The 22906-nt window shown below is 35.7% G+C and overlaps 1 protein-coding gene across 1 annotated transcript in view; it reads right to left on the reverse strand.

Moving 5' to 3' along the window:
• Positions 1 to 22906, reverse strand: part of nemy (cytochrome b561 family member no extended memory) — a 249925-nt gene that overhangs the window by 21559 nt on the left and 205460 nt on the right. The window contains exon 2 of the mRNA XM_090374583.1: positions 19622 to 19842. Coding sequence (XP_090230709.1) covers positions 19622 to 19842 — 221 coding nt within the window. The remainder of the gene's footprint in view (positions 1 to 19621; positions 19843 to 22906) is intronic.

Raw genomic sequence — 22906 nt, forward strand, 5'->3', positions numbered from 1 at the left:
CGTTACAATGGAACATCAAATGATGCTAAACATGGTCATGTATTACACAGTGAAGCACTTGCATGAGGTTGGTGAACATTATGGAGGCAGATGTCTTGAAATGCGATGTATGCGTCACATGCACACTCTACATTGTCAACAGCAAGTGTCTGATTCTGCCCAGTATCCCATTTGTGTGCCTTCCATTTAACGAAAGAGAGGTATGATTGTAAATATTTTAATTTATTGTACATATTTGTATTATATAATGTTATTATTTGTATAATAACATTATACTAACATATAACATACTGATTGAAATCTAATCAGGAAACCTATGTAATTATTTACCCTCGCATTTGTAGTGACATAATTGCCCGCCCTCTTCTCCCACTGGCTCAAATAAATATCACTAAGAGGAAAACTTTATGTATAGATAATAGGTGCAAATAATATAGACTTATCCAGTTTGAAAAACAATGTTTAGGTCAATTGCATAAAATTGCTTAGTCAGACCTCATGGTGTAAACTTTTTGCAGCATGGCCTGCTTTTATAGTAGTAGGATACGCTATATCCTGATCAATCGGTAATAGGTCGATAGCCACCAGACAAGGTGGGGTTGCTCTTCTTAGGAATCAAGATGGTGTATGCCTTCAGAAGAGATTCAGGTAAGGTGTGCAATAATAGAAAGATATGCAGCAGGTCAATTAAGATCTGAATGTGAATATTTCTTAGTTATGTAGGCAATATCCCATTGGACCTAGGACTAGCAGAGAGAGCAAGGTAAGCACCTCTAATCTCAATCAGAGTGAGGAGCTTATAAAGCAATGTCATAAACTCCTCATCCCCGGTGTAATTCGATGGGAACCTCTGGATCTCGAAGATCTCCAGGATTCCTCCGAAGACTGGAAGATGTTGGTCCAGAATTCAAACTCAGAAAATCCCACAGGAGGAGCATCAACACCACCATCCAGAATAGAATGAGCACATCTCTTCTGATTTTTGTTGTAATGGCTGACCCTTTTACAGAGAGCCTAAATTTCCTCAGTCAGAGGAAATTTAGGCTACCTTCACAATGAGATACCTGGTATCTCATGAAGGTAGCCACAATATGAGATACAATTAAAAAACGATGCCTTTCACGCTACGTACATAGTTTAATTTATGGGTAAAGTATGGTGTATCTACACCGATATTATATAGTTAATTTAAACCCATATCGTATTATGCCTTGCATTTAATCTTCAAATATTGTATCATTCAGTACACCATTTGGCATCTCTCATATTGTGGAACCACTTTGCAACTGTGATGGCATGTTTGCATTATTTGGGTACCTGCCCACCCACCGATGATAGGCCAACAGCTTTGAAACGGTGCCATCCGGGTGGTGGTATCCACTGAGAATAATTAGCATTAGTCTTCTCTGCTAGAGAAGCGTTATTTATTCAAAGTAGTGCAATACCTGGTATTTCGTTGTGAAGGTAGCCATACAATTAAAAAAATGATGCCTTTCACGCTACGTACGTAGTTTAATTTTTGGGTAAAATATGGTGTGTATATATACCAAGGTTAATTTAAACCCGTATCACATTATGCCTTTTGCATTTAATCTTCAAATATATACATAAATATACTGGCATGCCGCCATCTTGTTCTTTTTCAGTCTTACAAGCTAGCAGTAAGTTCCTTTCTTCTTGCCTATTCCTACATTTCAGTATTATTACTTTAGTTTTTAAATTCTTTTGCTTACTTCTGTAAGGTCATCCATGATCTGTATGCTCTACTAATAATAATTATATTTATTGGCACAACTTATTAGACCCTATTCTAGCCACAAAATTTCAATTTTCGAGCATAATGTGTCTACAGCATACAGAACATGTCGGAAACAGAAGCAAACACATTGCCACTGAAATTATGAAAAAGATGGACTCTGACAAAGACACTGAAATTGTGAAAAACACTGCATCATTGTCATCATTTGCTTCTATCAATGAGACAGCAAATTAATTAGAAAATTTATTAATAATAATTATCGATAATTCAAATTTTTTTCAATCATTTATCGATAAATGTACTTTTGATAATTTGCTTCCTATAGTTCTACCTCATCGGGGAGGATATCAGGTATGTTGTAAGTGTTACTAATTTGCGATCCATCTTCCCCACTGCTGGCATCATTCCCTCGCTCCTTGTATAATTCTCTATAATAGTCTTCTGCTATTTGAATTATGCCTTCTCTGCTATTTATAAGTACACCATTGGTATTCTTCAGTTTCAGTATCATTTGTCATTCTGTATTACTGCTCATGGCTGCTGATTTAAGTCCTTTGTTTTCTCTTAATGAAGTAGAAGTTCTACTTTTCATGTGTTAAATCTTATATCCTCTCTGATTCTCTTTCTAATGGCTTGACATAACTCAGTATACTCAATTTTCTCCTTGTCGGTGTTTATTTTGCTCTTCATTTGTCGTCTTCGGTTCACATGACAAGTGTTTCTTGACTAATTTTTTCTTCCTTGGCTTTCTTTTTAACTAGAAAGTTGCGATATTCCTCATCGATATCTTGGTCCTGAGCAGTCTGCAGAAGCTCAAACTTGTTCTTAAGTTCCAGTGTGTACTGCTTTTTCTCCTCTTCTGTTATCTCAAAGACCTTCATATTATTTACTTGAGTCAGTTTTTTCCTTTCTTTTTTTACATCTATATCAAGTGTGCATCTTACCATTCTGTGATCACTTCCAATATTTACCTTGTTCAGGACAGTAACATCATTCACGATATATCTTCTGTTAGTAAGGATGAAGTCGATTTCATTAGTTGTTAGTCCATTTGGGCTCTTCCATGTCCACTTTCTGTTCACCCTTTTCTTGAAAAAGGTGTTCATTACTGACATTCCTCAAGATTCTGCAAATTCCAAAATTTCCTATAGTTTCCCCTTTCTGGGCTGTTTTGTCTCTTTCCAACCTTAGCATTGAAGTCCCTCATAATGACAGTGTAGGGGTTTTCTGCTCATCTAGAAGACTCAATTTCTGTGTACATTTCTTCAACCTCTTCATCATCGTGGCTTGATGTTGGTGCATAAATCATTATAACCTTTAGCTTGTACCTCTTAGAAATCCTGAGCTGTAGTCTTGACACCCTTGATGATGTACTTTTGAATTCCAAAATGTTTTTTACATCTTTATGGACCAGAAAGCCAACTCCACTTTCACTCCTTTCACTGTTTCCATTTGGTGTACAGCAGATTTCCACTTGATAAATTTATAAGTGATTAATTTCTTCTTCTCGTTTCGCCCAAACTGATGATATTCCCATTCACATTTTCTAATTCCTTTTCCAGCTCTAATATCCTATCTTCGCCGATGAGCGATTTTACATTGTAACAGGCCAAGTTTAGTTTCCGTGCATGGCAGCTTGGTCCTACCCAGAGATTCTTAGCACCCTCTGCTTCCACTCTGATCCTCTCATAAGAGGGGGAGTGAAAGCCACTGGGGACTGAGGGCCACTTGTTTCTTTGTGCTGTCATGTGCTGGAGGGTTTGGTCTTTTCCTCTTCACACTGACTAGTTGTCTTGAAGAGAACCACTCTACCCGTCCGTTGCCACCTAAGTGACATAACAAGGCTTACCATCGAGAAGGTGTGCATGAGCCAACCGGACGTCTCCTCAGTCTTCTAGAACAGAAAGATATTGGATCCATCAGTGTGTTAGACTGAGTGTCTGCTAACACACAGAATGCCTGTTCCCCTCTAAGCGTAACATGTGTCTACAGCACACATACACCATAGCATACAGAACATTGCAGTCTTTTTCATAATTTTGGTGGATGGCCTCTGACAAAGACACTGAAATTGTGAAAAACAATACAATGTAGTCTTATTTTGGTCACTTTTTCGTATCTTACTTGGTCACTTCATCCTACCATATATTGCTACATTTCTTATCCACTTCATCGATTTCACTTCTCATGTATACCACAGATTCAATAGGATTAATCAAAATATCTTCTTCATACCATAAAATATATATACATTATGGCTGTAGGGTACATCTGCTTATGCAGTGTCCCTGATCCATAATTAATGTTATCTTCATTTTCGCTACAATTACTCTTACTTATTTTCTTAATACTATTATATATATATATATATATATATATATATATATATATATATATTCAGTATAGAGTATTATCTCCTATCAAGTTATATGTATTAATTTATAATGTTACGTTTGTAAAATCTAACTAGTTATAAGAGAAATAAATTTATCTATCTAGTGCCACCCACGTGGTTCAAACTCTCCGCTAGCTATCTATGCCAAATCACCAATTCTAAAAGCTCTACGAATATTACTGTCCTACATTACGATCTACATGACAAGTTAAATTTTTAAATCACGTAAGTAGTGCTATAATTTATGATCCTCTGCTGATACTAGTTACGTAGAGACTACTAGTATTTACTGTATCGATATGAAAACAATGGCTTTAGATTCGAATGCTACTATCGACTGTGGTTTTCTACGCAATTACAAAGCCGAGTAAAAAATAAATGCACCATGTTAATCAGCAAAGCACTAAAAAACTATACTACCAAATTTAAATCAAAAGTTGTACGAAAACAATTTCAAATCAATAAATAAAAAAGTTCATTTAGTGGCTTTAAACACATCTGGCTCCCATTAGCCTTGTCAGCAAACTCCAATATATATATATATATATATATATGTTATAAACAAATCTGTGTATTTATGAATGTTATAATAAGAGAAAACAAAATAGGAAAAAAAGGAAATATTTATTATTTAACTAAATATTAATAGTCAGTTCACAAAAACTACATTACTGACAATAATCAGTTTAATAATATGAAAATTACCAATTAAAATTTGCAAAAAAAAAAAAAAAAAAAAATCATACAAATTATAATCATCTTATTCTTCTTTCATTTTTTTTTTTTTTGCATATGTATTAATCACTTCATTTATTAATTTTTCCAATATCTCATTCGGGCCTTCTATGCTTATCTTCATGCAATCTTGCAATATTACAGTACAGATATATATATATAATAAAAAGATCATAAAACGTATTGTTCATAGGCTGGGCCCAAACCATCTTATTTGCAGTATACAAAGGAAGAATTACTACAAGTGAAAAAAACAAATAAAGGGATTGTGAAAACCATAAAGCGAAAGTGCTGATGATTGAAATAGTGGCTGCAGTACACTCCACTCTCTGCCTAGACATTGTTTAGCCCTTCCCCTGAAAGTCATGGAACACTAATTAAAATAGCATCCATCACTGAGGAACCAAGTCAGGCGAACCTATTCACCACCTGTGATCTAGTCGTTCTCATGTTTGCGATATACAAACAAAGAATTAGTCACAAGTAGATCATTTGTGTGAAACACTATCAAGAGATGGTTTGTGTGAAAATAAAGAGAACTTGAAAACCAAACCATAAAACAAAAATGCCAACACTTGAAATAGTGGCTTTTAGTTACAATTTGTGCAGCCAGAAATATTGTCTATTTAATTATTTTGAAAATTTCATGTCTTGAATTTTAGTGATTTATTTTCACTGTGTACCACACTTAGTTGATGTGAATTTTTGTGTTGTGTTTATTGGACATAAGTTTGTTGAATTCATGTTTTATAATTACAAAGTTTTGCATGCTGACCCAAAGCTGCAATTATCTTTATTTGCAACAGTGACATTCTCTTCAGAATTCACTACACTTACAAGTTGTTGTCTGAGGCTTGGTGGTTTATTGATTTCTGCCTAAAGACTATATACAGGTGATGTGTAAAATGCACCTGTTGCTATACACAGTGCACTACAATGGACTGGGTCTAGCCATTTAGTATGCTCTTTCTTCCTTCCCGAGTTGAAGACTAGTACTCTAATCCAGTTTAGACATAATCAGTGCTTTCTTTAGGATGTGTAATGTTTATCTGTATGCTCTCTATGTTGTTCCTGACAGGACTTTGGGTATGTTGAGACATTTTGTACAGTCTATTCAAAACTGTCTTATATGCTCAAGGAAGTTCAGTTCTTATATCAAGTATTAATCTTAGATAGAAACTTAACAGGGATAGCAAACATAAGTAGGGTCTGCGTGCAGATTTCATTTTCATCAAGTGCCACATCACAATACTGTTTTTTTTGTGTTATTCTAAATCCCATTTCTTCAGGTCCATCAGTCTGTTTTCTTGATTGCATGATGTAATTACCTCTATTCCTCTCATGTTCTGTGATTGGCTGGATATGCCAAAGTCACCTACAAACAATGTGTGCAACATTGTGGGAAGTTGTTTTGTGAGAGAAAATCTTTATGACAAATAGGGTAGCTCTCAAGACTGAGCCCTGTGAAATTTCTTTTTCTTGTTTATATGTTTTAGAAAAAGGAGATTCTTATTTGGACTTGAAAAGTTCTCTTCAACATAGTTTTATATGAATGTAGGTAAGCGTCCTCATAATCCTGCATTATGTATATCTTGCGTTTCTATGTAATGTCATATGCTTTTTCAATATTGAAATGTACTGATACTAGATGTTCTGATGGACAAATATTTTGCACTAGGTGATCCAAAAATAAATATAATAAATTACAATAAAATTTTCTAATATTTGTTTCCACTGGCATTAGGTGATCTAAGATTGACCTGTTATATCTAAATTTCCATTGCTCCTTGCTGAACCAGTCTTTCACTTCTAAGTACCATACTAGTCTCCTGTTAACCATTTTTTCTAATACCTTCCCTATGCACCTGGTGAGTGTAATTGGTCCAATTGTTTTTTTAATTTCTGCATATCTTTTCTGGAGTTTTAGAAAAACAAGAACTAACTACCATATGTTACTTTTCCAGGTATTGGTTTTCTAGAAATATGTAGTTATACAGAATGGGAAGGTTTTCTAATTCCATTCTATTTAGATGTTTAAGCATGTAATGTACTTCATCTGTTCCAGTAGCAGACGAAGGTCCAGTAGCACTTGGTTTTGTCTGTGCTAGTTCATGGACCAACTAATTCTACTAATGTCCATGATTATTTAATTTACATAATTTGTATGTTATGAAAGGTTCACTGTATGACTCTTCTCCTTTAGATGCCAAGTTGAGTTTAGTTCTTTCAGTATTTTCTTTGTGAATCAAGAATTCCAGGAAATATGACTCACGTGCAGATATATCAGCAAATGCCTGTCCTGGTACATTTGTTATCATGTCTCCATTCCATTGGAGCATTGTCTTTTCCTATCCAGGAAAAGACAATGCTTCATGCTTGTTTGATCAGATTTGATCAAACAAGCATGAAGCATTTTTTCCAAAGTTTCATGCACAAGCATTTTCAAAAAAAATGCTTGTGCATGAAGCACAAGCATTTTTTCCAACTATTGCTTCATGCTTGTTTGATCAGATTTACTGAGTTAGGATATCTATCTACAGAAGTGGTTCCACGTCTTTTTTTGTTGTTTTCTGGTCTCTATGATTTTCATTCCACGAGGATTTTTAATTTGACAGAAAGTGAGTGAGAAGTTCCAGGTATAGCTTGTTTTCCAGCTTAATACTGGAAAGAATGAAGAAAACAGTGTAAGGTCTATTGTTGAGTTAGTGTATGTGATAAAATAAAAATACAAATGTACCTTTGTTGAGTAAATAGAGATTGTGCTGATCTATGAGTTTCTCTATCAAGTTCACATCTGTTGACTTCAGCACTACCCCCACAGGGGACTATGACTACTGAAGTCTCCCATTACACAAAAGGGTGTGGGGGGGTGAGTAATTAATTTTCCTATTTCACTGTATGAACTGTGCAGTCATCTCTAGTAGAGTCTGTCTGGAGAGATGTTGATTTGCAATGTGATTGTTGACTATTAGGGCAACTCCTCTGTACACTTCCTTTGGCATTTATCTTTTTTGTATGTTAGGAACATCCTTTGTCTTCAGGCATTCCTTAAAAATAAACTGACTGGTGTATATTTGGCCATCAGATATTTCACATCATGTTAGAACATAATCCTCTATGGTTCCACTGAATTAGTTGGTCCATGGTTATTTATATATGGTTTGTAATCTTATGCATTCAGGTTGTGTCCTCTTAAGAGGTCTTGTCTTTCAGTTTTAAATCTTTTTTTTTTAGAAAAAAAAAGGATTTCCCTCTATCCATATCATCCTCTGCAAATATTTCCAATACTGGATCATGAAGTGTACTTGTATTTTCTAGGTCCAACTGTTTAGTAGTGTTGCCTTTCTTGGTATTGCACTGTTTTTGGTTGGATGTGGATTCATAGGTAACTGGTCTGGTGGAGTTATAACTTGATATGTTTGCCATCTGTTGCTGCTTTTGAAGTTGTGATGTTTGTAGGTATATAGAACAATCACTTCCCACATTTGAGAGATAAACTCAAGGCAGTCAAGAATGAAAACAACCTAAGGGCAACTGTACAGTTTGACATCAAGTTCTGCTGTTGTATCTCACATTTGAGAGAAAGCAATGGATGAAACTTTTGCAATTTGGATACTGCTTTGCTTATTTACTTGTCCACTGATGGCAAATTGCACAGTTCAATGCTTATTTTCTGTACTAACAATTTAATTTATATTTGTCAAGCTTTTAGTGATAAACTGCTTTCCATGGCAACATAACAAACCACTGGTGAAGTAAACAGTGCTTTCCAATGGTGATTCACAAATTTTATTTTATACTTCTACTTTCATTCTTCTTAATTGTAAATTATTAGGCTTATTGTTTATTGAACAAGTTTTAAAAGAGCTTGTTCTGCCATGTTTTGTTAAATTGCTGATCACTTATTTGTGCTTTGAATTTTTTTATCTACGAGCACCAACCCGACACAGGTACTTTTTTAAAAACTTACAGAAAAGCTGGGAAGAAGGCACTTGTTATGCAAGAGTAAAATTTCTAATCAGATGAAAAGCAAGTCAACAGTGTTCAACAATATCTTCAAAAAAAAAAAAAAAAAACTGGATACAAAAACAAACCTCTAATTGAATTATCAAACTGATAACTTGCCTTCCAGTAATTACGAACATGTGATGTACTGTATATAGCAATTGTCCTCACAGGTAGCACAGTAATTATAATCACAATCCACCTCACACCATTTTAAAAAATCTCGGCTCAAAAGTGCATACTTCACCACTGATCAATGACATAGCAAACTTTTTTTCTCTCCATGACTCAGTTAATTGGTCTTAGGCGAGGACAACAAGCCATTTTCCTCCAACAAAACAGGCAATCCTACCAGAGAACACAATTTATGGACATAATACACATAGGTGGATGACTTTGTTCTCTAGGGTAACCTATAAAATAGCTGCGTGTACAGTAATTGTGCTAGTGTTGTCTACAGCAAAAGTTGTAATTTGTAAATGTTTAGATCACGTTCACTGTTTAACATGGTCAACTGATAAAACAAATAAATATTTATTTATTCTCTAGCTGCCAAAGCCAGAAGATTTCACAAATTCATTTCCACTGCATTACATACTGAATTATTAATGCAGCCAGATTTTCAGTACCACAGTCACAATGGGCCATGCACTTTTTGTGGCAGTGTATGGACTCAAACCCGCAATCTTTTTACTTCTGGCAGCACCTACTAGCCAATGCATAATGCCAGGCTTGATGCTATGTAAATTTTATTTTCTACTACTAACTCATCTGGCTCTAGCCACGTGCCCTAAAAATGATTCTCCAAAATGTATCAACTGTAAGAGATGTGGTAGAGATTATAATCAAATCATTCTGTAAGGGAAGTTAAGTGTTCAGAATACTTGAAATCAGTACAGCTTATGGACAGTAGAACAAAACATGAGTGATAATGGTTAATGGTTCAAATTCAGTGACAGAGTGGCTGATAAGAATCCAATTTTGGGTGATGTTATATATGAGGATTAAAAAGTTCTTCAGATAAATGGTCAGCACTCAAGAGTGGCAATGGATGAGATTAGAATATAGGCATTTGAAAATAACTTTTGACATTATTTGCAAACAGGAACCCTTCCATTCTTTGCAGTACCTGCAAAGAATGGAAGGGTTCCTGTTCCATAACTTTGGGACCCATAAAATTATGGGTTTTCCAACCTCAGCAAGAATTATTCATTCCCTTGAAAAACCTCCAACAAGTGCAATAGTTGTTTTAAATAATGATCTGGTGGTTACCAACATTGCAGATCTGTGTACAGACACTGACCTGTTTAATGGTCTCCACATCTTTCATAAGTTTTTATATTGGGTCTGTTTATTGTCCGCCAACTGAGGACATACAATCGAGTTTCTATCAGATTCATGTTTTGAACTGTCCATTGTACTCTCAACCTACAGTGGATTTAATATCTGTACTTCACAAAAAGACAAATGATTAATGTGGAAACGGAAGATTTTTGTCAATTGTTATTGTGGTGATTTAGGTCAATTGATATCAGCAGGTTTGGAAGTTCTAGCGGAAAGACTAGATAGTGCTGTTAACTGGAGGTGGTCTTTCTTTGAAGAGTTTCTGTAGTTAAACAGTCTATTGCATGTAAACCAATTATATATTGTTTTCCAGATTCTCAGGAATTCTGAGACTGAGCACATTTAAAACAAGTGTTGTATATATCTGTTTATATAATAATTACTGTTTCTTGGTGGACTGAGGATAATTTGTGGAATTTTCTCCACTAGTGATTCACTTTTCATTTTATTTAATTATTCGCTCACTCCAAGTTCAGGGTAACCTGGAAGCGAGACAGGCACCCACCGGTATTGCACTACCTCCGGTGGGTGTGGGACTTGTGCATTTGGCACAAACAGACAATGTAAACCCGGGCCTAGAGAAGGATACCAGGTAGTAGATGCCTTGTATTGGTGGTGGTATAATACCACACACATTTTTAAGCCAACTTCGTAGAGGTTCTATGGCTGTACAGATGAACTAGGTGGAGATGGGCTTTTGCTTTGGAGCCACCCTTGATTCTGGGATACACGAATTCTATGCACCAGGAGGTCATATATAATATAGTATTTTATATATGTATAACGAGAACGTTAATGTATATAAAATTGTATATATATTTTTTAACTTTTGTATATAAATGTAATAATTTGTCTGTACAAATAAATGGGAAAAAAAAATGCAATGCACTAAATGATTACACAGGTCTGCATAGATTTTTATATTTCCAAAATTAATGTTGTTTCTTTGTGCACTTTTACTTCTAATCTAAAAATGCAAACTGATTTTACCTATCACATACAGTTTTTTACAATAGTTTACTTGTAAACTATTAAACTCTGTGGATAAATGAGGCAAGTTACATCAAATATTTCATTCTTATATACACATTCCATGTAAATGTGATATGCATACTACTGCTGCTATTGAGGCAGTGTTAGATGGGTCGGAAAACTAGCTTGAGGAATTCACAGACTAATAGATTAACAGTAGCCACAGGCAAGGTGAAAGTGGTTCTTGCACTGCTTCTGCTGGAATGAACAGCAGCCTGTTTGATTGGCTGTTTGGTTTTTTTATTGCACAAAAATGACTATGGTTATAATGCACCACATCACAAGCAGCAGTCTAGAAAGCAAGGTTGGTTGGTTTGGATTTTATTGGTGCATTAGCAGCTAAGGCTATAATGCACTAAGACCAGGTCGTAGGAAAGCAAGGTGCTGGGGATTTCAAGAACTGCTGGTAGTCATCATGGAACAAGTAAATATATATATGGGCTGTGTTAGAGTAACGAAGAGTAAAACATGCAAGTATACATGCATGTATATGCATGTATACTTGCATATACACCAATACTAGGAGTATAGTAAATACATTTAATGAATTTGAAATGCTGGTCAAGACATTGAAGGTGGATATTGTTTGGATATCAGAGACATGGTGTCACACAGATAAAAGGAATGCAGAATTTAAATTTGAGGGGTACAATGTGTACAGAAAGAGGAACGAGTTTACAGTGGCCACCCAGTTGACATGGGTAGCCAGTGCAATTTTTAATCAGTTTGGTGTGACAAACACTGGGAAAGCAAAAATGAGAGTAGGTGTGTATTATAGGTCTAATGACTGATGAGCACAACAAAAAACTGTACAGGGAAATAGTGAGCTGGTAAATCAGAATGCCTTATAATGTTGTTTATAATAATGTGGGATTTTAACTTCCCAGATATTGACTGGAACATGTGGGTTCACTTATGTGGGAACACTTATAAAATAGCAAGCGTTTTGTGGATTCATTGGAAGATTGTTTTCTGCAGCAGCATGTTCGAGAGGCAACCAGAGAGGGTAATACTCTTGATCTGGTTATCAGTAGTAGTAGTGACATGTGATGCAAGAAAGCAAGTGTTTTTGGCTGATGCTTATGCAGCATCAGCCAAAAAAAAAAAAAAAAAAAAAAAATCACACCATTTCCCTCCAAATACCTGTCCAGTTCCTCCTTAAATTTATTTAACCTATCAACTTCCACAAGGACAGATTGAAGTTTGTTCCAGCAATTAACCACCCGCTGGCTAAAGGCAAATTTCCGCATTTCTATTCTACATCTGTCTTTTCTTAATTTGAATTTATGCCCCCTTCGGTTGGTAATCTGAACAAGTGGAAGGATCCCATCAGAATTCAGCATGCTGAATCCATTCAAGGCCTTATACACCTCAATCAGATCACCGCACAGGTGCCTAGTCTCCAGCCACTGCAATTTGCAGAACTTAAGCCTCTCTCTCTCTTGGTAAGAGGATCCCTTCATTCCCCTCACCAATCTTGTTGCCCTTCTCTGTACACGCTCAAGCAAATCTACATCCTTCCTAAAATGAGGACTCCAGGCATGCACGCAGTACTCAAGGCGTGGCCTGACCATTGCCTTATACAGAGGGACAATCACCTCCTTTTCCCTGCTAGCAAAATTCCTATATATCATTGACAAAACCCCATGACCTGCCCTAGCAGCCTGTCTGCATTGCTCAGAAAACTTCATATCTGACTGCACAATTACTCCCAGGTCTTTTTCATTTTCTACCACCTTAAGTGTAGTACCACACAGTTGGTATGTTTCTCTGGGGTTACTTCTACCCATATGCAGTACTTTGCATTTGTCAAGGTTAAACTTCAGTTGCCACTTCTTAGCCCATCTGCCCAAATTATCTAGATCCTCTTGCAGTAGCACACTGCCATTACTGTCATTAACAACCCTGCCAACCTTTGTATCATCTGCAAACTTCGACACTAAGCCTGATATTTTTTTTTTTTTTTTTTTTTTTTTTTTTTATTATGAAAACCCCAAACACGAAAGGTATCAAAACCTATAGTACTTAGTACCATGCATGGGTTGAAGGAGAAGTATGGGGAGAGGGAGATGCCGGAAACTTTGCTCTAGAGACTAAACATGGGTTTCACCACTTCAAGCCTCCAATAAGCAAAGTGGTGGTATTTCACTGGTTGATGATCTACCACCTTACAACCTTCATCAATATCATTGATAAATATTCAAAACAACAAAGGACCCAACACCAAACCCTGTGGGACTCCACTAATAACATTAGTCCACGAAGAGCAGCACCCATTAATTACCACCTTCTGTATTCTCCCACTCAACCATCCTTTTATCCATTGTAGCAACTTACCCTTAATACCATTCTGCTCCAATTTGTACAATAGTCTTCCATGCGCAACAGTGTCAAAAACTTTCCTGAAATCCAAATATATGATATCAAAATTATTTTTTGCCTCCAGTTCCTTTGTAACCACATCATAATATCCTATCAAATTTGTCAGACAAGAATTTCCCTTAACAAACCCATGCTGTGTCTGAATTATTGCTGCAGTCTTGTCTAGATGATCCTGCAATGCATCTTTCACCAGTGACTCCATTATTTTACACAGAACAGAAGTTAAACTAACTTGTCTGTAATTACTCGTGTCAACCTTCGATCCCCCTTTGTGAATTGGGGATACATTTGCACATCTCCAGTTTGTGGAGACCTCCCCTGAGTCCAAGGATGCTTTCATAATTATGGCTAAGGGTTTGCTTACTTCCCTTACTGCCTCCATAATAACTGGATAGATTCCATCTGCCCCAGGTGCCTTTTTTTTATGTTTAACTTCAACAATTTCTCCTCCACTTTGCCCTCAGTTGTTACAAAATCATTAAGCACTCTGCTACAATTTGATAACCTTCTGCCATTTTTCAAACCTTAATAACTCCTCATGTCTGAATGTAGATGCAAAATACTCATTCAGTTTGTTTGCTATCTATGCAGGATCATCAACAGTCGAACCATCGATATCAAGTGGACCAATCAGATTCATCCCCTTCCTTTTAGAATATAAGTAAAGAAATCCTTGCTGTTTTTCTTAGCATCTTTTACCAAAGATTTCTCGTAATCTGCCTTCGCCTGCATAACCTCCTTTGTGACCTGATTACAGACTAGCTTATATCTGCCATAGGCTTTGAGTCGCTTGATAATTTATATGCATCCTATGCATTTTTCTTCTCTGTCACGAGTCTCATTAGTTCATTAGATAACCATTTAGGCCTAAACCTTAAACAATATTTCTTAATAGGTATAAAACTTTTAGTAGCTTCCACGATTAATTCCTTGAATGCTTCCACTTAGAATTTACTGTTGGTAACATTGTCAGTTGATCCCACTGTACAGAATTTAAAAACTGTCTGAGACCACTGTACTCACCTTTACCGAAGCAAAAACCCTTTCCTTTACCCCTGATGGTAATTATATCTCTAAGTAAATCCCACATCAGTACACTGTGATCACTGCCACCTAGTGGTTCCTTTATCTGCAAATTCTTAATACACGAATGATCACTGCTGATAACCAGATCAAGAGTATTACCCTCTCTGTTTGCCTCTCGAGCATGCTGCTGCAGAAAACAATCATCCAATAAATCCACAAAAGTCTTATTAGTGTGTGAGTGACCAATCCACAAGTTCCAGTCAATAACTGGGAAGTTAAAATCCCCCATTATAAGACATTCAAATAACTAGTTCCTTTGGGACCAGCGCATTCTGCCTTGGAGATTGCCGCTGTGTTGCCTGATGCCCAGGAGTGAGCTCTGGCGTTGAGTTGGGCAACTGAGAGCTTGACGGGCCCCTCATATTTATTTCTTCGAGGTTCCACCCTCAGTTCTCCCCCAAGTCACAGCACTCCTGCCACTTTGTGCCCATTGCTTTGCTGCTCTAGTCTGGGGCATCATATCTTAAATTAATAAGATCAATAAATATAATTAATTAATTTTCTATACTACGTTATCTAATAGAATCCTAAATGCAGTGATGCGTATTATGCTATATAATTATACGTTAGAGCTGCCTAGTTACCACAATTAAAAATTTGAATTCCCTACTACTCTATACAAAAATAATGGCTACAAGATTCGAACGAAATAACGGTTTTACGTATATTAAGTGGTAATCTACAAAAACTCTTTATCTAAATTAAAAATAACCAGCGTAAAAATAACTATAAGACTACATATAAAATACCAATTAGGTAAGTAAAAAGGCAAACACTTATCGCGTTTTCGGAGCCTGTAATTCAGAGCCGTAATTTATACATGAATAATGTATAAAGAATTTGCAGATAAAGGAACCCCTAGGGGGCAATGATCACAGTATACTGATGTGGCATTTACTTAAAGATGTAACTGCCATCAGGGGTAAAGGGAAGAGTTTTTGCTTTTGCAAAGGTGACTATGGTGGTCTCAGACAGGTTTTAGATTCTATACAGTGGGACCTTTACCAACTGATGATGTTATGGAAAGCAAATTCTAAATGAGAAGCATTCAAGGAATTAATCTTGGAAACTACTGGGCTTTTCATATGAAGAAAAGCTCTTCAAGATTTGAGTTTAAATGTATCTCAAATGAACTAATGACTCGTGACAGAGAAGAAAAATGCATGGGATGCATATAAATTATCAGGTGACACAGAAGCCTATGGCAGATATAAGCTAATCTGTATTCAAGTCAGAGGAGGTGAGGCAAGTTACAAGAAATTACAGATTACAAGAAATCTTTGGCAATGGATGCAAATAAAAACAACAAAGACCTCTTTTACTTATGTTAACTCTAGGAGGGGGATGAATCAGATTGGCCCACTTGATATCGATGGTTCGACTGTTGATGATCCTGCTCAAGTAGCTGACAAACTGAATGCATATTTTGCATCTACATTCACACATGAGGAATTCTATGTTATGAAAATGACATAGAATTCTATAGAGAAGTGGAGACCAGAAGTTTATCAAACTCGTAAGAGGGATCTAAATGATATTGTAATATAACTGAGAACAAAGTGGAGGAGAAATTGTTGAAGTTAAACTTAAGGCACCTGGGGTGGATTGGATCTATCCAGTTATATTAAAGGATGCAGGCAGCAAAGAAAGTAAGCAAACCCTTAACCATAATTATGAGAGCATCCTTGAATTCTGGGAATGTCCCCACAGACTGGAGATATGCAAATGTATCCCCAATTCACTAAAGGGGATAAAATGGTTACACAAGTAATTACAGACCTGTTAGTTTAACTTCTGCGAAAAATAATCGAGCCACTGGTTTGGTTAAAGAAGCATTGCAAGATCATCTAGACAAGACTGCAGTTATAGTTCCATCAGCATGGATTTGTTAAGGGGAAATTTTGTCTGACCAATTTGATTGGATACTATGATGTGGTCACAAAGGAACTAGATGCAAAAATAATTTTGATATCACATACAGGTAACCCTTGTATAAGATGTTAGTTAGGTTCTTATAAAATCTCATGCAGTGTGAAACCATATTATATGGGACTAAGAACCAGTACAAAAAGGAGGGTTTTGTTCCAAAAGATAACAAAAATACATTTTTTTTATAATTATTAGAAACTTAATTTTTATTAAAAATAGTAATAAACATATGCCAGATAATGTATGTTCATTTAATTTTCCTCCTCTTCTTCGCTGCTAACACAATCATACAAGAAACATTGGCGCCTCTGTAGCCAGGTGGGAAGGAGCAGCAGTGCGTAGCACACGCATCTTGATTAGACCGGGGTTCGAGCCCGTCACCACCAAATACGGAGGATGCGGAAAGGTCAGGAATGACCACCACATATTCACGGAGCAATATGGCCTTAGTTGCTAATGCTCCTAAAAACCAAATAACAAACAAGAAACATTTTCTCTGTTGCAGAATATCTTCACCTTCTTGGGTTTCTGCTGCAGCATCTAGATTGTTTATCTTCTGTTCTTTAGAAAAAAATCAGTATTCTGTGTTTGTTTGCTTTTGCTTGATAGATCTTTGTAAATTTCGTGGTATGGAGCTAAGCATTTTTGAAGCTCCCTTTTGAACTTTGTGCTCCTTTCATTGGAAGGATCTGCATTTAAAAAATAAGATTCTAATTGATCGCTAAGTTTATGCCTTCCCATATGCTTTTTAGTATAAAATTTGGAACTCCAGAATTTATCTGCGCTATCATTCTCTGAATTTATTTGGTTTACTTCCACCAAATCTGCTTCGCCAGCCTCTTTTTTCTACCAGAAATTCTTGAACGTCTTCAGTAGTTCTATATCATCAAAACCTTCCCCTCCTACCGACTTAGCAAGTTCTACTATCACATTGGTTCATTCATTCAGGAAATATGGGCGAACCGTTTTCTGCCGGTTCGCCCATATTTCCTGAATGAACTGACTCTAGCCATACATTTTTCCAGTATGCATTTAATATTGACAGTTTTACTTCTTTGAGCAATAAAGCTTTGATTCTGATACAGTCCACAATTGAAAAGTGTTTCCATCACTTCAATAGATTCAGAATAAATTTTTTCCAAAATCCATTGTAATGATTTTCTGATGTAATGAGTTTTAAAGGTAGATATAATTGCTTTGATCTAATGGCTGAAAGTTGTAATAACCTAATACAACTGTGGTGGTAGGAACATTACTTAAATGTTTGGATGACTTAAATCTTTTGGATGGCCTGGTGCATCCAATAGTAATAAAACTTTGAAATCTAGATTTTTCCACAGCTGGCACAATATAATTTAGAAACCATTCTTTAAATAAAATGGCAGTTACCCAAGCTTTTTTATTTGCTTTCCAATATATACCGCTAACATGTTTTTATTTACACTTTTCATTTCACGGGGATTAGAGGGTCTATAAACTAGCATAGGTTTTATCATGTAATCTCCTGATTCGTTACTACACATAAGTAACGTTACACAATCTTGTGATGCCTTAAAACCTGGTGAAATTCTCTTTTTTTTTGAAATAAACATTCTATTGGACTTTGTTTCCACCAAAGACTGGTAAAATGGCATTGAAAACTTGATGTGGTATGTATCCGTGCTCTTCAATAATTTTTTGAAATTCCTCTGCATGCTTCTTGGCGTGCTTAATTATCAGCCAATGCACTTTCCCCTGGAAGTCGTAAGTTATCTAATGAGAAACGATTTTTAAATCTCTCAAACCAACCTTCACTGGCAATAAACTCCGGGTTAACAGAAGATTCTCTATTTTCTTTTAAATGGTTATAAATTTGTAGTGCCTTTTGTTTAATTGCATTGCCATCTAATGGGATCTATTGTTTTACTGCTATCAATTATTGGCACTTGAGTACGAGCCATCATATCTGCAGAAATGAAAGATCCTGCAGAAACAGCAGTTCTAATTTTCTGTTCATTTTTCTTTATAGTCCAGATTGTAGCTTCATTTAAATTTAAACTTTTTGGAATGCATGTAACCTTTTCCCCATTTTTATGATAATCCAAAATTTGTATCTTTGATTCCAGAGAAATTAAGTTTCTTTTGAGTGGTGCTTTTTTAATTTCCTTAGGCATAATTTAGGGCTGGAATTTAATTCACAACAAAGAAATTATTCCAATACAGTTCTTAAGAACAAAGTTTAGTAATACATACCCAGAAAAATTTATAAACAATCAAATAAAAACCAAAATAACCTTAAAAGTCAAGAACTGCGTGCTTCTAAGTCACAATTTATAGTCTCAAACAAGCACAAGTTCAATAGCTAAGAACCTAACACAGGGATTTCCCAACAAAATAAAATACGGGGATTTTTCAATTTTTTTTTTTTTTTTTTTTGCATAACTAGCAAGTCAACAGCAGGGATTCACAAAAAAGAATGGAAATGTTGAAAAATTACATCCAAAAATAATAGCAGGGTATTCCCCACACAACAGCTCAAAAATACTGTGTTATGCAAGGTTTGCAGCAATTCTCTAACCATGTTAGAGTGAAACTGTTATATGAGTACCGTGTTGTGTGAGGATTGCTGCAATTTATCAATTGTGTTAGAGTGAAACCATGTTATACAGGGGTTGCATGTATATATAAAAGTAACCTATTTGTAAACTCTAGAAAATAAACCTGAAGCACCCCTCTTTTTTTTTTTTTTTTCTTTTTTTTTTTATAAAAAAATTCTGATGTGATAGAGCAGATTTCAAGTAACTTGTAAATTTTGCATTAAAAATGTGGTTCAGATTTCTTATCAGCAGAAAAACATCAGAGAACTTGTCTTAAAATGCAGATTGGTGTTATTTATTTGTTTAATTTTTCAGTTCAATTTTGAACTTTCCTTCATCTGGCAGCAAGTGAAAAACTTAGCATAATAAATTACCTACCTTGTCCATTCAGGAATACCATACCACCTAACATTAACACATAATGCAAATTAAACTGTTTTGAAGTATCCTTTGTCCAAGCAACACCTTCTCCATGATGCCATACCCAGTAGATACACAGTCCTAAAGTCCCAGTTAAGAGTACTTCAACCAAAAACATCAACCAACCAAAGCCACATCGGACTGGCAGGGAAACCTCAGCATGGTTACTGTCATGCATCCTGTAAAAAAGGTTTGTATTAATAAAAAAAACTTTCCTGCACATAAGAAACATACATTATATAAAAAAAGGTATTTGAACCCCACCATAAATATTGTGTACTATGACAGAAGTCACCATGAAAGGGTATCAGTTCAGATATACCAATCTAAATCTCATGGGTCTACGTGTACGTTATTGTTAGAATGCCAGAATGGATTTATGGAGCATGGACTGGAACTCAAACTTTCAAGATGTGATGGTAGTTTGATGGCAATTAGATGTGCACTCCACTGCGACTTGAGTGTATCCCACAAAATCCATCGGGGCAGACGTTATTCTAAGATGGAAGGTTGTAGATAAAACCACAATGCAAGAAAGGTCTGCACAAGACCCTCACAAATTATATAAGCCATAACTTAGGGCCTTGCTATGCTGGGAGGCTAGCCATTTCATTTTTTTTTTTTTTTTTAGGATAAAAATCTGTAATTGCATATTTTTGTGCCTCATCACGTGCTTTTGTTTAGGACCGTATCGTGTCTAAACACAGAATGTGCTCTAGAGTGACAAATCTCGCAATACAATATTTCATTCAGATGGATGTGTTTTTTATCATCTTGACTAAGACATTGGTGAAGGTGGTATGGGTCTGTTGCACCTGGATTAGATTTTGTGCATTGGTGGTAGAGTGTCCAAAACTGTGACATTCATGGCCTACTTGAACAATTATGCATTACCTACTCTTATTCATATCAGCATGGCAATGGACTGTGTCATTCAGTAAAGTTCACACAAGGCCACTGCGACCCTATGTGCCGCCAGTAAGCAAAATCCAATTTATCACCCCAAAATATTTCAATTAAAAAATAAAATAATATGTAAATAATTATTATTAATTGAAAAAAGGAAACTACAATACAGGCTAGCCTTGATTAATTCGTCCCGCGAGCGCAAAACAGAAACGTGTTAATCAAATATCATAATCAAAAATTATAATTGGTCCTTGACCTTCTGGAATGTCCATAGAGAATTTTAAAAATACCTTTTAAATGACTTTTTAACTGTATACAATGTAAAAGATAATGAAAATAATTACTGAATTAAATGTTTATTGCATAAAAGAGCGGTTCCAAAACTGTACGTATGCCACGGAATATTTTAAATTTTCGAGGGAAACAGCGATACTTGACATCTGTCGGACACCACACGAACTACTAGCTCGAGGTAGTTCACAGTTTCAACATTTTTTATTAAGTTGTTTGGACCTAACTAATAAACAGAACTGTTAGGTATTTCTTTTGGTCTGGGTGCACCTTGAAAAAAATTACTGAGACACTAAGGACGCCGTGAACCGAGAAAGTTTGGGAACCTCTGACATAAAATACACAATGAAGAAATGACTGTTGCAGAAATATTTGAACAGGGTTGACTTTCTCTTTTCATCAATCATTTCCGATAGCCGACAACAATCTTCTCTGGGCCCTGGCGAAATAAATTGCAGAGAACCTCAAACCTTTAGTTTGAGGTTCTATGCGATACGAAAGATTTCATCTAATTCTTTTACCGTTATCTCCTTCGCGGTAACATTTTCATCTGGCTCATTTAAAAATTTGAATTTTTATGCAAGTTTGCATTGACTTTATTAGCAGGAGGCAAACAATGATGTCTTTGGAAGTTTGTCTTGGGGTATTTTGTCGTACAATGTTATCATTTAACTCATCTGGTGAGTATGGGCTTGGCAAACCCAGGTCTTGAGCTGGATATCATCAATCTTCTCTTTCTTGGTGATTCCTTTCTACTTCTCTCTCTCTCTCTCTCTCTCTCTCTCTCTCTTAGGGTAACTTTGGAATATTTTTTTTGGCTTGTGCAGCATGAGCAGGCTTCCTTGCACCATATAGCTAATAATAATAATAATAATAATAATAATAATAATAAGTAACACGTCTTCTTCCGATGGTTGATGGAACACACCGAGGCGGGCAGCAGGTAAACGTTTGTTTATTGACCGTACAACTTGTGGTAGGCTTAACGCATGATTCAAATCTTTTTCAACTATCGCATAAAAAAAAAAAAAAAAAGATCGCGTTAACTGGAAATTTGCATCATATAAAGTGAAAAGTGGTATAATTTTTCAAATAGCGTTAACTGAAAATCGCGTTAATCGAAGCCTGGCTGTATATCTCCCATGTAATATAATGAAACAAACAAAAATAACAAAATCATTCTGAAATTCTGGAAATAAACTTTAAATTGTAAATCACAGTAATCATACTCTAATCACAATAATAAAATAAAAGGAAAATTATAATGTTAATTTTTTTACAAATGTGTTTCCTTGCTTTGAGATGCAAATTTATTAATTATTTCATTTATATTTATTTGTTCCAAATGATCATTTTCCATTGAAATTATTGCCAAATTAGAGAGTCGTTGTTGTCACATTGTCGATTGTAAATAATTTTTCATTAATTTTAAAAAAATTCCATTCACCTGAGCCAACGGAAACTGGAAAAATTGTCAGAAAAATTAGCATTAGTAATGGCATATGATGCAAAAGTAGAACAAGCATTAAGGGAAAACAAAGGATTTAAATCACCAACCATGAGCAGTAATACAGAAAGACAAATGATACTTAATTATTATTATTATTAGCTATATGGTGCAAGGAAGCCTGAGGCTTATGCTGCACCAGCCAAAAAAGAAAAAAAAAAAATTACTGAGTTACCCTGAGAGAGAGAGAGAGAGAGAGAGAAGTAGAAGGGAATCACCAAGAAAGAGAAGGATGATGAAATCCAGCTCAGGATCCTGGGTGTGCCAAGTCCAAACTCACCAGATGTGAGCCCCTGGGATCAACTTAAACTGAAGAATAGCGATGGTGTACTTATAAACAGCAGAGAAGGCATAATTCAAATAGCAGAAGACTACCATAGAGAATTATACAAGGAGCAGGGGAATGATGCCAGCAGTGGGAAAGATGGATTGCAAAGTAGCAACACATACGACAAACCCGATATTCTTTCTGATGAGGTAGAACATGCATTGAAGAAAATGAAGAATCAGAAAGCCCCGGGGGAAGATGAAGTTAC

Source organism: Mastigoproctus giganteus, chromosome 1 (assembly GCF_048544385.1).
Source record: "Mastigoproctus giganteus isolate SK-2022 chromosome 1, ASM4854438v1, whole genome shotgun sequence".
Lineage (NCBI taxonomy): Eukaryota > Metazoa > Arthropoda > Arachnida > Uropygi > Thelyphonidae > Mastigoproctus > Mastigoproctus giganteus.